The sequence below is a fragment of the Sarcophilus harrisii genome, chromosome 5 (genome assembly GCF_902635505.1).
Source record: "Sarcophilus harrisii chromosome 5, mSarHar1.11, whole genome shotgun sequence".
Classification (NCBI taxonomy): domain Eukaryota; kingdom Metazoa; phylum Chordata; class Mammalia; order Dasyuromorphia; family Dasyuridae; genus Sarcophilus; species Sarcophilus harrisii.
Window position 1 is genome coordinate 101617064 of NC_045430.1, and position 14923 is coordinate 101631986.

The window sequence follows — 14923 nt, forward strand, 5'->3', positions numbered from 1 at the left end:
CGATACTGTATGAAGATGTAATCTGATGGAAGTGGATTTCTTCAACAAAGCGACCTAATTCAGTTTCAGTTGATCAATGATGGACAGAAGCAGCTACACCCAAAGAAAAAAACACTGGGAAATGAATGTAAACTGTTTGCATTTTTGTTTTTCTTCCCAGGTTATTTTTACCTTCTGAATCCAATTTTCCCTGTGCAACAAGAAAACTGTTTCGTTCTGCGCACATACATTGTATCTAGGATATACTACAACCTATTCAACATATATAGGACTGCTTGCCATCTAGGGGAGGGGGTGGAGAGTGGGAGGGAAAAATCGGAACAGAAGTGAGTGCAAGGGATAATGTTGTAAAAAAAAATTACCCTGGCATGGGTTCTGTCAATAAAAAGTTATTACAATAAAAAAATAAATAAAATATCAATATTTATTAAAATTAGACATGAAAAAAAAATGTTTCGTAACTACTGAATGTGGTTTTGTGGAAGTCAACAGACAGTACTTGAATTGAATCTTCTGAGAGAGGTAATGGGGAATACTGACTTGGAGTTAAAAGAAACCTGGGATAGAATTCCACCTCTGTCACTAAAGGGGAAATTTGGAAAGGGAACAATCATTTACTAAATGCCTACTATGTATCAAGCATTGCGCTTTGCAAATATTTCATTTGATTACTTGCTAAATGTGTGATCAGAGGTAAGTCACTTAATCTAACTGATTGTCTGTTTTCCCATCTGTACAATGCCAATAATGAAACCTGTATTTAATAATCTAATAACTCTTCATGGGACTGTATTGAGATTCAATTGAAATAACAATATGCACAATAATTGGTTATATATCAGTTATCTTTTCAGTGTCTTTAATCAATCAAATATTGGAATGATAGCTAGAAAGCCAGACTTTGTTGAAGTTTGAAAATCTGAGTTCAGATCATCCCTCTGATGGGACATTATATTGGGCAAGTCCATTAGTTTCTCAGTGTCCCCGTCAATTCTCTAGGACTGTGTTGTTGTTTGTCCTCTATGAGTCATAAATTATAAATTGTAGAACACATGATTTGCAGAGGGAGTGGGAGTTTCCTTATCAAGTGTTCCCTATATCAATGAAACCATAAAGTCCAGTTTAAGTTTTCAGGAAGCACAGCAATTCTTTGACACCCAAGTGATTTAGATGAGCTATAATGCTTATCTAAACAATGATGGTAGGGACATTAAGTTTCCTTTATGTGGAATTGTAGAGGGCTGAAACTATTGAGTCGATGCACTGAGGTCAGGACTGCCGAGCACTTGAGGCTAATTACTGATTGGACAATATTCTGCAGGGGTCCTCAAACTATGGCCCTCGGGCCAGAGCGGCAGCTGAGGGTGTTTATCCCCCTCACCCAGGACTATGAAGTTTCTTTATTTAAAGGCCCACAAAACAAAGTTTTTGTTTTTACTATAGTCGGGCCCTCCAACAATCTGAGGGACAGTGAACTGGCCCCCTACTTAAAAAGTTTGAGGACCAGCATATGCTTGGAAAATGGTCCTTTCCACTATCTGTGCTGGTTCAATGATTGGTGTATACAGAGGATTGTAGGAGAGACTAGGGGGTGGAGTAAGACTAGTCAGAGTCACACTTTGGTGGTAGACAAGGGAGAAGATGGTTGTCGAGATTCTGCTTTTATCCTGTTCAATCCTGTGCCTAAGACCAAGAAGAAAGACTAAGGACTTTTGCTTATCCGGACTCCGGCTGATTCTGAGATATCTGGGGAGCTAGTGCGGTTGTCACATAGAACCAGAGTAGAATTTCAGCATTTTAAATGAAAGGTATATGCCTCAAATTTTTCACCTGCAAATGAGCTGGAGAAGGAAATGGCAAATCACTTCAATATCTTTTGCAAAGAAAATCTCAAAAAGGGGTAACAAAAGAGTCAGATAAATCTAAAACAATTCAACAATAAAAAAGACCTTAATTTCATTCCCTAGCTGGTCCTTGTCATTTTTTCTGCCTTAACCCTACAAATTTTGGTAATTAAAGTTATCTTTCCCCCCCTTCCCCACCCCCCATCCCCACATAAAGTACTAGTGATAGCAAAATATTAATTTAATTTTCCCCACAGTGAAAGAAACAAATGATTTTAGAACCTTTATTAAGACAGGGCAGTTAGGTCTTGCCTAAAGAGCCTACATTAGGAAGTAAGCCATGTTTCCTTCCCAGGTTGGGAGCATGCTTTTCCCCCCCTTCCTTATAGGTAGTTTGGACACAGTATTCCCAGTCTCCATCACTCCTCATGGTTTTCCACTGGACAACTCCCATGGAGCAAGAAGGGCCCAAGGAGAATGCAAAGAGCTGAGGTTCAGAAGGACCTTCCCTATAGGATAGACCACACGGTCCACTCTCCCAAGAGATTCCAAATTGGCTCCTGTTTTCCTGGAACTGGAGGAGAGACAATCCTCAGAATCAGTGAGGAAGCTGGGTTATGGATATGTTTGACTGGATTGCTTTTTGTACTGCTACTTCCCCACACTTTCCCTGACTGCCTTCTATGTCCCCTCAACATTATCCCAGCTATATTTTACCCAGATTAAAAAAATCCCTAGTTTTTCTTGTGGGAGTTTTGAACTATTTGAACTGAGTCATTATATTTTCTTATTTCCTATCAAACTACAGTTGAGTCATTATATTTGTATAGAACTTCAAGACACCAGAGGCATGATAATAAACAACTGTTTTTTTTTAAATCATTCTTTCCCATGTAGTTTCACCTAATTAGTGAGTTGTACAATAGAAAGAGGAGTAGTAGTCAGAAGCAGAGTAGTCAGAAGACCTAAATTCAAATTCCAGCTGTTACTTAGCTCCTATGTCACCTTAGGAAAGCCACTTTAACCTTTTTTAGACTCAGTTTCCTTATCTATAAAATGAAGCATTTGGCTTGGACTAAATGCTCTAAAGTCCCTTTTAGCTCTACCTCTTTGGTTCTATCAAGTTTAACAGAGTTAATTTACTACCTCAATCTTATGTATTTCTCCAGGAGTTCTGGGTTCACTTTTTGGAAAGAATTATGAACTTGTCTATGAGAATCCTATAAGGTGGATACAATATGAAAATATTTCATTGAATCAGATCATTATGGATAGAATATAAGCTCTTTGAGGGCATTTCATTTTTTAATCTTCTTATTTCTAGCACCTAGCACAGTGCCTATCTTGGACACACTATAGTAGGCATTTAATTAAGGCTTATTGATTGATGGATTATTTCAATAACTTGTGCATCCTGAAGTATCCTTGGAAATTGTACCCCATACTTTGAAGTTTAATCTATATTCTTAACATTTTTTTCATCACATTCTCACGTCTAGAAATCAACAAAAACAATGTCACTCCCCTATTTGTAGCATTTGCTAATTTCAGAGGTGTAAATCCTCACACTAAAATTTTAATAATTGGTGCTTGGAATCTCCTTGAGATTATCCACTTTTCCCATATAAATATCTTAGCAATGAAAAAGATTAATTACATTTTCTTTCTGCCCAGATTTAAATGGCACTATAGACACAATCAGCTTGACATGTTAGGTATAATAATTCTCTTACCTTGTATCCTTATTCTCATCAATTACATTGAGGGTAAGGGCTGTCTTTTGCTTCTTTTTGTATACCCTGGTGCTTAGGACACAGTAGGTACTTAATAAATGTTAATTAATTTATTGGATTACAATTTTGGATTTAAGTACAGGAAGTAATGCTGAGAATGTAGACACAAAACCAAAAGTGGAATATAAATTTTGCAATTATTAGGTAAATTTTATTGGTATACTTGTCTAAGCTGGATAGTTACATCCAATAGTGTAATTCTCTTAGATATTTTAACTATACTCTTTCCTCAAAATTTCATGTCATTGTACATGATGAATACATTTTTAGGTGTTGTTAGCCTCAATTAAATCTTCAAAGAATGAACTCAGTTTGAAAGAACAATCAAAATTCATGTATTATGATTCTGTTTATTAAACAGTCAAGGTTAATTATTTTTTCTTCAGAGAGTACCACCAAGGTTATCAACATGATACTATTAAAGACATTTGGCTCTCTGGAATTTATTGACATTTAAGGCAATCTGTGGAATTAGAGAACTTGAGTATTTAGTTAACTTACAACCTATGTGATCTTAGACAGATCATTTAATCTTACTTGGATCTTAGTTTCCTCATCTGTAAAACAAGAATATTTGGACTAAAGAGTTTCTGAAAGTTTCTAGGTCTGGATGTAAGCTCTAGTAATCTTAAATTTGCAAAAAAGACTTACATTTTCTCATGGACAAAACTCGACATCCTCCTGCTTGATGCACTCCAGTAGCTCCCAATCATTTCCATGATCAAGTATTTACTCCTCTTTTTTAATATTTAAAAGCATTTTATGTTCTGACCCTTTGCTAACTTTTTAGCCATCTAACACTTTCCTTACCTTGATGCAATCTGTTATATTGCTATATTGAATATCTCTATTCCTCTGCATTGGCTTTCCCTCATCCCTGGAATGCTTTATTCTCTCACCTTTCTTAAGCACAGAGTGACCATGTCATGCTACTATCTGATAAATTCCAGTGGATTTTACATCTAGTACCAAACATAAAATCCCCTGTTTGTCCTTAAAAGCCCTACATAGGGGCAGCTAGTTGGCAGAGTAGATAGAACATGAGCCCTTCAGATACTTAACACTTAGTAGCTACGTGACTCTGGGAAGTCACTTAACCCCAATTGCCTCTTTTAAACAGGCCCTTCAAAACAAAATGTGTCTTACCTTGCTAGATTTCTTATATCTTCTCTAATTCGACACACTTTGCAATTCAGTGTTGGTGGTATTCAAGTTGTTCCTCACATTCATTATGCTGCCTTGCTCAGTTTTGGGGATTTTCATTGACTGTTCCCCCATTCCTGGAACCCACTCCTTTCTGTATCTGACAATCAGCTTTCTAGGCTTCCTTCAAGTTTCCCCTTCCAGAAGACTTTCCCAATACTCCTCAATTTCAGTATCTTCCCTTTGAGATTATTCCCACTATTGTCTAGGGTTTTTTTTGTTGTTTTGTAGATGTTAATAAACCTCATTGTTTACATGTTGTCTCACACATTAGATTTGTGAACTCTTTGAAAAAGTACCCTACCATTTGCATTTTTTGCATCCATAATACTTAGCACAGTGCCTGGCAAAAAGTAGGTACTAAAAATGCTTTGATACTGATTTCATCTCTTAATTTCCCTGGCTTCTTTCAAGACTCTACAGTATCTCAAAAGAATTCTGTCTGATTATCCACATAAGCAAAGACCAAGTAAATGATTAAAAGCCTAAATAATAGTATGACAAATAATTACATACAAACAATCTTTAGATCTTGTCCATCAAAATCTTTGAGACAGAAAACATAGATAAAAAATGAGGTGATCCTAGATGGAAAGCAGGTTGTATTATATTTGGGAAACTCTTTTAATGACCTAAGATTCTCACAATAGCAAATGCCCATATTTTTAATACCAACATTCTCTTGGCATTGCTATATGACAGTGAAACAGTTTTCAAAGATTAAAAATGAACATCACAGAAAAGGCAATGGAGAAGTGTAATTCAGAACTGCAAAGAACAGGAATGAAAAAAAATATCAGAATTATATAAAAAAGGAAAAGATGAGCTGAAATGAGGGATGACAGATGCACATTTGGATTCCAACAGTTTCCCCTGAATTATCCTTAAGTAAGTAGGAAGACTTCTGCCATGTTAGATTGACCTCCTTTGAAAAACTTATGGGAAACTAAGCATAAACATGGCATCATATGGATAGGAATAGATGGGCTGTTGAAAGGAATTTCCAAACAGGTGAGACCAAAGATCTGTTTGAGTATATGTTGACACAATTTGATGTAGAAGTTAAGCCAAATAATTCTTAAGCATCTATTTTGTGCTGAGAATTGCTAAGTACTCTGAGGATATAAAAAATGATAAAAATTCAAAACCAAACCAAATCAAAAAGCAATCATTATCCTAAAAGAATTCACAATTTGATGGAGGAGATAGCATGCAAACAACTATATATAAGCAACACACACACACACACACACACACACACACACACACGATAAATTGGAAATTTTTTTGAAACAATAGCACTAAGACCAATAGCAATTAAGGACCAGGAAAGACTTCTTGCAGAAGATGAGACTTTCTTTAAAATTAAAGAAATCCAGGGAAGGAAGGAAATAGAACTGAAGCATAAAAGAGTTCCAGACTTGCAGGATGCTACTGAAAATATCTACAGTTGGAAGGTAGCATGTTGTATGTTAGGAACAATAAGACTGGTGTCACTGGATTGAAGAATATGTTAAGAGGAGTATGGCTCAAGAATACTAGAAAGAAGAAAGTTCATTAGAATATTCAAATAAGTTTATATAGGTGAGAGTGGTAAGAGATTGGACACAGAGATGAACAAAGAAACAGTAATTAATGTTCTAGATGTGAATTAATGGCAGTTGTGATAATAACAAAAAAAGATGGAGGAACATGTCAAAGATCATACTAGAAGAACTTGACAGTGATTTGGGTCTATGGAACAAAGCAAAAAAGGAAGAATAAGAATTCAAATTTGTAAATTTTTGAGATTATAAAGATAATGGGATTTTGATGATATATCAGAAAAGGAAGAGGTTATAAATTTCATATTGAATATACAAATTTTAAATGCTGATACTAATGAGTCAACAAATGCAATTTAAGTAGAGCTATGTTATAGAACTCTCTATATACAATATTGGACAGTTTAAAAGGTCAGAACCTGACATGAAAATTTGGAGATAGAAGAAGCGATCTGGAGGCAGTTGGAATTGTGAGCAATTTTGCCAAGGAATGAATGAAAAGGGTAAAAACAGGCTACCGGACATGAAGAAGTGTTTTATCTTCAAAGAACATTGAAACTATTATTGACTGTACCATTTTTGGTAAGATTTGTAGGAAATCATGCTACATTTCTTCATAATTTTTGTAGGCCAAAGTTTACTTCTTTCTAGTATAATTATTAGTTTTGTGATATATACAAATAGTATTCAATCATCCATGGATAACATACCTCAGGGGAGATTTCTATAATTCCAAATTGAGATAGACTCTGATGTAAAACATTGATATTAAGCGAATGCAGCACTTCTTCAGATAGCAGAACATCTGAAATTCCAGTTTTCCTATTTATTGGAGATACAAACAGCTCAATGCTGTTCTTCTTCCCCTAAGCAAAAGGAGAACATCTTTAAGTATTACAAGAACAAGTAAAATTTGAGATGGTTCTTTGATAATTCTTAAATAAACATTTTAAGATATAATCACCAAATATATTTATTTTTAGAAATTAATGTGCCAAAAAAAATTATTGTGACCAACAGATCATATCTATGAGTGAATGTTTATTATTTAACATTTTTTATAATTTGTAATAAAAAAAGATTTACCTTCTTAAGTTGGTCTCCCACAATGTAGCAACAAACCACAGAAGACATTTTTACAGTTTTCAAAACTGACAATTAATATTTTTAGAATATGAGATTGTGCTTTTGCTCCTAGGTGATGAAAACTAATTTTAAACATTTGTTTTAATGAACAAACATATGTGTCATGGGTCACAGATAAAATATTAAACTACTACATACATACATATATATATGGTAGGAGGGGAGGAGAGAGAAAGAGAGGAAGGGAGAGAAGAAAGGGGAAGGAGAAGGAGGAAAAGAGAGGGAGGAGAGAAAAAAGGATGGAACTCTTTTAGAGACACTGTGCTGACCTCTCTGTGTGTGTGTGTGTATATATATATATATATATATATATATATATATATATATATATATATAGAGAGAGAGAGAGAGAGAGAGAGAGAGAGAGAGAGAGAGAGCTAGTTTCATTTTTTCGCTCCTTTAGCTTCTCTAATTTAATCAAAAGAAAACCCAACAACATCAAAGGTCAAGCAATTGAAGTATCTCTTTAGAACAGCTGGTGTGTTGTCTATGTTGGGAGTTGAAGACTGAGAAAAGACAGATTCAAACTTTACAAGAAATCGAGCAGATAAGTTGCAACACACCTAAGGAGAACGTAAGGAGGACACCATGAAGGAGAAGAAAGGAGTTCTAGCAACCAAGAGTTGTAAGTTATCCCTTTGTCATATGTGCTCACTAACAGTCTTTTTGAGGGATACTTTGTACCAACTTTTCTTACTCTAACACTTTAGTAAATACCTCTAAAAGCAAATTAAAGCTGGCAATTTAATTGATACCAACTGATAATCATGAGGAGAAGTACACTGGTAGGAATTCATAAGTTATAGCATTAAAAAGAGAAAACCCCCCCAAAAACTTCAACTCCACAGCATTGAGCTAAAGCCCTGAGTGGATGTATCATCAAAGCTCTGGAGACATAGCTTCACATTACAAGACTGGGAGATTAGATCTAGAACATTTGCTGTATATGCATATATACATTTGCATATATCCCCAGGGAATATTAGCAGCCATACTTTGCAGTATGACATTTCTATTTTTAGAAAAAAATATTTCACTAGTTTTTAAAATCACAATATATATTTGTGTGACAAATAGGCTATTGGAGTAATATATTAATATGTAGAATTATAGAATATTAGTTTGGGGAAAAAAGCTTAGAGGTCATTTAATCCAACCCCCTACCTGAAGTATAAATTCCCTGCAAAATTGTGATAAATGATTATTAATAATCAATATCTTGGGGGAAATTCTGAAGTTCTCCACTTCTTCTAAATTCCTCATTTAAAAAAGTTCAGGTTTTCTTGAAGAACATTACTGATGGTGATATTGCATTAGCTGCCCTGATCTCAGTCAGATCCATCCAACCTAGCTAGGAATTTTATCTAGGATGGGAAACACCATTAAAATGTGGGAAATGTGGGAAACACATTCAAACTTGGATGGAGACAGATCATTTTGTCTACATAACCCAAGGCTTGGAGTGGTCTGATATAGCTGGTAATGGTCTGGTATAGAGATATTTTCTCTGTCCAAGGGTGACATGATGATGAGGTGATGTAACCCCTTATTAGAAGTGTGAGAAATACTGAAAAGTTGGGTTTCCACAAAATGTGCAAGTTTCAAAGCTGTGTAGGACAGTGGGTACCACTCAGAATGTGAGAAGTTAAGGAAGGTTAAGATTCCACAGAACAATTAAGTTTCAATCTCTCAGAAGCCTTGAGTAAACAAGGAATTGGGGAGTTATGAATATACAAGGGGATTCAGCCAATTAGAAAGTCTTGTAGTTTTGAGAAAAACCACAAACTTAATATAATAGCTGCACTAGCCCAAACTAGTTGATTCAGTTTCCTAACATCTTAGAGAACTGGAGTTGATAATTCCTAAGGTACATTCTAGCTCTATTTCTATAAGAATGTTTGAATGATTATATTGACTATACAATGACAATAAGAGAAACAGTCTAAAGAATCCTCCCTTAAGCAAAGAAATACTGTTTAATTAAAAGATATCTTGTAATTTGGACAGACAACATCTGGGCAGCTTACAATTAGGCGATTGATGTGAACTTGTTGTGGTAGGAGTCCTAAAGCTGCTGCCACTCCTTGACGAAATATTTGGAGCAAAGTTATGTTAAGCTTGTTTATGTCCATTTGCAGCGTCTGAAAAAAAGAAAAATTAACCAAGAATATAAGTCCTTACTTTGTGAAAGAGTCCTTGGCATAGCTTGTTAAAATTTTAACCTAATAATAACTCACATTTTAATAGTACAGTTATCTTATCATAGGATTTAGGAGCTTGACACCTTTCCCCTTCCATCTGGAAAAGCCATGTAAAATTTTTTTTGACCCTCCCCTTCATACAAGAGAAGAAATCTAAATTATTACAGCATTCAAACATAAAATATATTGATATTATACAATATATATATTTTATGCATTTCTGAGTTTCTAAACTTTTTTCTATATCATCTGGGCCTTTGTGTGTCATCTGTAACTCCCAAAAATTTCCAATTAATTTCTTATGCTGATCAAAACCATGATGGGGATTTTAAAATTTTACAAAGGACTTTTGACCTTACTACTTTAAGATGGCTAGTGGAAACATGACTGTCCATTTGGTACTAATGAAGAAATGAATACTCAGAGAAATTAAATGAATTACTTAGGGTCACATAGCTAATCAAATTCAGAAGTGTGAGGGACAGTGACCTTTACCCAAATTAAAATCAGAGACTCTCAAGATAAAAAGCAAAAAAAGCATTTATTATGGTTTTGTGAGAAAGGGCAACTACCAACAAACAAGATGTCAATAGAGGAGTGCAAAGCACAAACATCAAAACACAAGATTTATAAACCCTAAAGGCAGAAGGGTCCTCTTCCCTGCCTCCCTCCCCTCCCCCCAGCCTTTTCTTCCATTGTCTGGGAGAGTCCAGACTTACATTTTAAATATGGAAATCTATCCTAGAAACAAAAGGATACTAATAATTAACAAACTCTTTACCCATCAAGTACTTAAATACTAATTAAGAGGTTTTGGGGGTGGGGAACAGAAGAGGAAATATTCATCCAAAGACAAACACCCGAAGCTTTTTAGCTATGGTTCAACTTGTTATTGCACTCAGTTTATCCTATTCAGCCCTTCCTCTTTATTTATTAACCTTTGAAGAAATCTCACATCATTCTTAATAATTCCCTTAACTATCTTGTTCTCAGTCACTAATTCCTCTGAGGCTGATTTGTTTTTTTTTTCTCTACTGGGGTCTATCTTTGTCTAACTGGGCTTCCCCCTCCAGGTTGTTCAGTCTTTACCATCCTGACCAGTGATGTCTGTATTGACATTGTGATAAACTGTATCACACAGGGGAAGCAGACAAGGAGTAGTATGACTCCATTGAAAACTATCAGCAAGAATCTAAGAGCCTGTTTTCACCAGCTGTTTCAAACCAGATCATCAAGAGATAAATGATGAGGATCAGGTCTGGAATGGGATGGGGCCAAGTTTCTGCTGTCTTGGTAACTTCCTTCACTACTTACCTATTATTATCAGCCAACAAATAACCTAATACCAATTTATTCTGGAGTACTGCTTCTCAAGTATGAGTAGCTTGGTCTGCTAACAAATCTAGTGCCTTTGTGGTTTAGTTAATAATTATTTCTACCATAACCTGGAGTCTAATGAGTCTATTTAGCATACAAATTAGGGTTCTGTATCCCAACTCCTATTTGGGGCTATCACCCCAACCATTTGTGTGCCCAGTAATTAGAGTAGATAATTCTTCACAAATAAAGATGCCTATTAGGAAAGTCAGCAACTTTTCTAATAACCTTTAGAAATGTTAAAAGAAACGGACAGATATATGCATCTAGTAACAGACAGATGGCTAGGCCAAATACTTACTTAAGTATTTAAATAAGTAAAATTACCTATTATTTAGGATATAATGTGTAAAGGGCTGTGAATATAATATATAATGTGAATTCCATGTGAATGGAATCAGACAACTGAGCACTTAAGGCTATTACCTATTGGACAATACTCTATTAGCATATGCTTGGAAAATGGCCCTTCTCACTATTCTGTGCTGGCTTGATCTTTTGGTGTATACAGATAATTGTAGGAGGGATTAGGGGGTGGAGTAAGCCAAGCCAGAGTAATTTTGGAGGAGAATGACAAGGAGAGAGAAGGTTGGTGGTGAGCCTCGTGGAGTTTCGTCCATCTCCTTTACTTCTCCCCCTAAAGACCAAGTACTTTTGCTGATCTTGACTCTAGCTGCCCCTGAAGTCAACAGGGAGCTGACCCAGACTTTACAATAATGATCATATATTTTCAGATTTGAATTGTGCTCATAGCTTCTACTGAACACTTGCCCTGATTTATCCTCCCAAATCTTGCCCAGATACTTATCTCTACCTGTAACAATTTAGGATCACATTCCTCTGAGTAGCCTGTGGCATATACCTTTCAGATAGTGCCTTGATGATCCATCAAACAATTATAACCAAATTCAAAACTCCAAATAATATCAGCTACAGTCACAAAAGATTTTATTTCAAATAGCAAGTGTTTATCAAATCAAAAAAAAATCAAAGCTTTAGTTGAATTTAATTCTCAAGCATCACATATCCTAAATAAATAATGACTATAATCTTATATTGATAACAGTAAGAGATTCATCCTAGAAAGTTCCCAATTCAACATAAGATGATCAATAACCAATCTATATCAAAACATGTTTAAGTATTAGCCATGTTCAAAGGGAGAAAACATAAACCACTGTTCTCCTAATATCCCTAAATAATGGAAACATCTTTAAAATGACACAATACAACCAATTAAAATTCACATAGAATATAGAATATACTGTTCTAATTTCACATTAAAGATATCTATTAGAATTAACATTAATAATTTCTTCATCCTAAAAAAATGTTAATTCAATTTCTTCCAATTAAGGACTCTCTATAAACTTTTCTGGAAATATAAATAATAGGTACAACATCAATTTTGTTAAAATTCCTCTAAGAACAATTAATCTCCCTTGCCACCAAAACATTCCTAATTGCAAAGTCAATTTTAGAGATTATAAATTTTCTTTAACAGTCCATTCTTGAGGTTCTTCCACAGCTTCTTTAGGTCTGATGTTCTCAGTGTCCAGACTATAGTCTCAGTCATTGATAACACCTGGTAAGATCCTTACCACTCTGCTTCTTCCAGGACTTAGTAAGCACCCATTCTTCTGGAAATGCAAACTCCAAAAGTGTTGTCTGAGCCTTGCTTCCTAAAGCCTAATAGGGATGAGGACATTGCCAGTAAATAATTCCTTAAAAACTTAGCTTTTGTTTCAACAGAATGTCTTTCCCTTTCTCCTCCAAATAAAGCAAACCAAATGGTATCTCATATGTGGAAAGTCTCAGATCACTTCTGGGGCAACTCTAATTCTTTAACAAAGCAATAGGCAAACATTTAGTCCAAGGCAATTTAGTCTCTAACATCAATTTAATAATCCATTTCTTAAGAATCTGATTCATTCTTTCCACTTTCTCTGATGAGGGCAGTTGCCCAAGTGTATCAAATTGCCATTCAATTTGCAATCCCTCCCCATTATTTCTTTTAAAACCTTAGAAGTAAAATATCAGAATCAATAGTCTCTACCAATCCATACTTGGGTACAATTTGTTCCAATGTTATTCTACTAACCTCTCCTAAAGTAGCAGAGAGAAATTTAGACCCAGGTGTCTAGCTGCAGTCTGTGTCCCAGTGACTAGTCCATCCTCCATATCACAAATGCCAAAGGGCCATGTTGAAGATATTGGGGTACTAGTGCAAACACCAGAAGAATTCAGACCAGTGAGGGATGCCTGCCTAGCCAGGACAAATTCCATAAACCTCTCCAAAGGAGAGAAACTTGGAAACTCCCAGAAAGGATGTGTTTTTTTTTCTTTTGCAGAAAGGTTTGTTTTTCCTTTTCTTTTTCCTGTAAGCCTCAGTTTTAGGCCCTCAGAAGGCTTTTAGTCATATAAATTAGGCCTACATAAAAATACGATAGAGCAGTTCAAGTTAGCTGATAGAGATAGTGCCAAGCAACTTAAAACAGTCTCAAAAACCCTCAAATCTGCTAAAATGTTTTAGCAGTTCTATAACCTTAACTATTTCTCTAACCCCTAATCGGCCAGTTCTAGGTCCACAGAAATGTTAGGATTTTTTTCTTTTTTTATGTGGTAGTTAAAAACTTTCCCTATATCAGAATTTCTTTCCTCTTTCTAGCTAAAAGTTATTTGTATAAGTCCAATTATATATAAAACAAGCAATTTTAAATCCCAAATAGCAAGATCTTTTCCTTTGAAATTCCTCTGACGGACAGAAACAGAAGACAAAGCACAAGTTCACATTCATACAAACACAAACAGATTTTCTAAATCAATCAAGCTCCTATTCTCAGACCCACTTTGCTGTGGAGGTAAGGAGGGGAGTTCTAGAGCCCAAGCCATAAAAGCCTGCCAGCCAGGTATTGAAGACTCCTTTGAATTTACACCCAGCCATGAAACAAGGATGCCCATTACCACCACTATTATTCACCATTGTACTAGAAATGTTTGCTTTAGCAATAAGAAAAGAAAAAAATTAAAGGAATTAAAATAGGCAATGAGGAAATAAAACTATCACTTTTTGCAGATGATATGATGATATACTAAGAGAATCCTAAAAAAATCATCCAAAAACCTACTGGAAATAAATAAAAGCTTTAGCAAAGTTGCAGGATATAAAATAAACCCACATAGATCATCAGCATTTCTCTATATTACTGACAAAGCCCATCAGCAAGAGATAAAAAGAGAAATCCCTTTTAAATTACTGTAGACAAAATAAAATACTTGGTGATCTACCTGCTAAAACAAACACAATAACTATATGAATACAATTACAAAACACTTCTCACACAAATAGTCAGAGCTAAACAATTAAAAAGATATCAATTGCTCATGGCTGAGCTAATATAATAAAAATGACAATTCTGCCTAAATTGGTCTACTTTTTCAGTGCCATATCAATCAAACTGCCAAAAAATTATTTTATAGAACTGGAAAAAATAATAACAAAATTCATCTGGAAGAATAAAAGGTCAAGAATATCAAGAGAATTAATGAAAAAAAAATACAAAAGATGGTGGCTTAGAAGTACCAAAACTAAAATTCTATTATAAAGCAGCAGTCATCATTGGTACTGGCTAAGAAATAGAGTAGTGGATCAGTGGAATAGCTTTTACATATACAAAACACAATAATCAAGATCTATAGTAATCTAGCATTTGATAAACCCCCAAATTCCAGCTTCTGGAATAAGAACTTAGTATTTGACAAAAAGTGCTGGGAAAACTAAAATAATATGTCAGAAATTTGCCAGAGACCTAAAT

The 14923-nt window shown here is 35.0% G+C and overlaps 1 protein-coding gene across 2 annotated transcripts in view; it reads right to left on the reverse strand.

Moving 5' to 3' along the window:
* PTPRR (protein tyrosine phosphatase receptor type R) overlaps window positions 1–14923 on the reverse strand; it is a 371281-nt gene that overhangs the window by 207714 nt on the left and 148644 nt on the right. For both annotated transcript variants that reach the window (XM_031939192.1, XM_031939194.1), the window contains exons 3-4: window positions 9558–9671; window positions 7095–7250 (exon numbers count right to left, since the gene is read on the reverse strand). In XM_031939192.1, the coding sequence (XP_031795052.1) occupies window positions 7095–7250; window positions 9558–9671 (270 nt within the window). The remainder of the gene's footprint in view (window positions 1–7094; window positions 7251–9557; window positions 9672–14923) is intronic.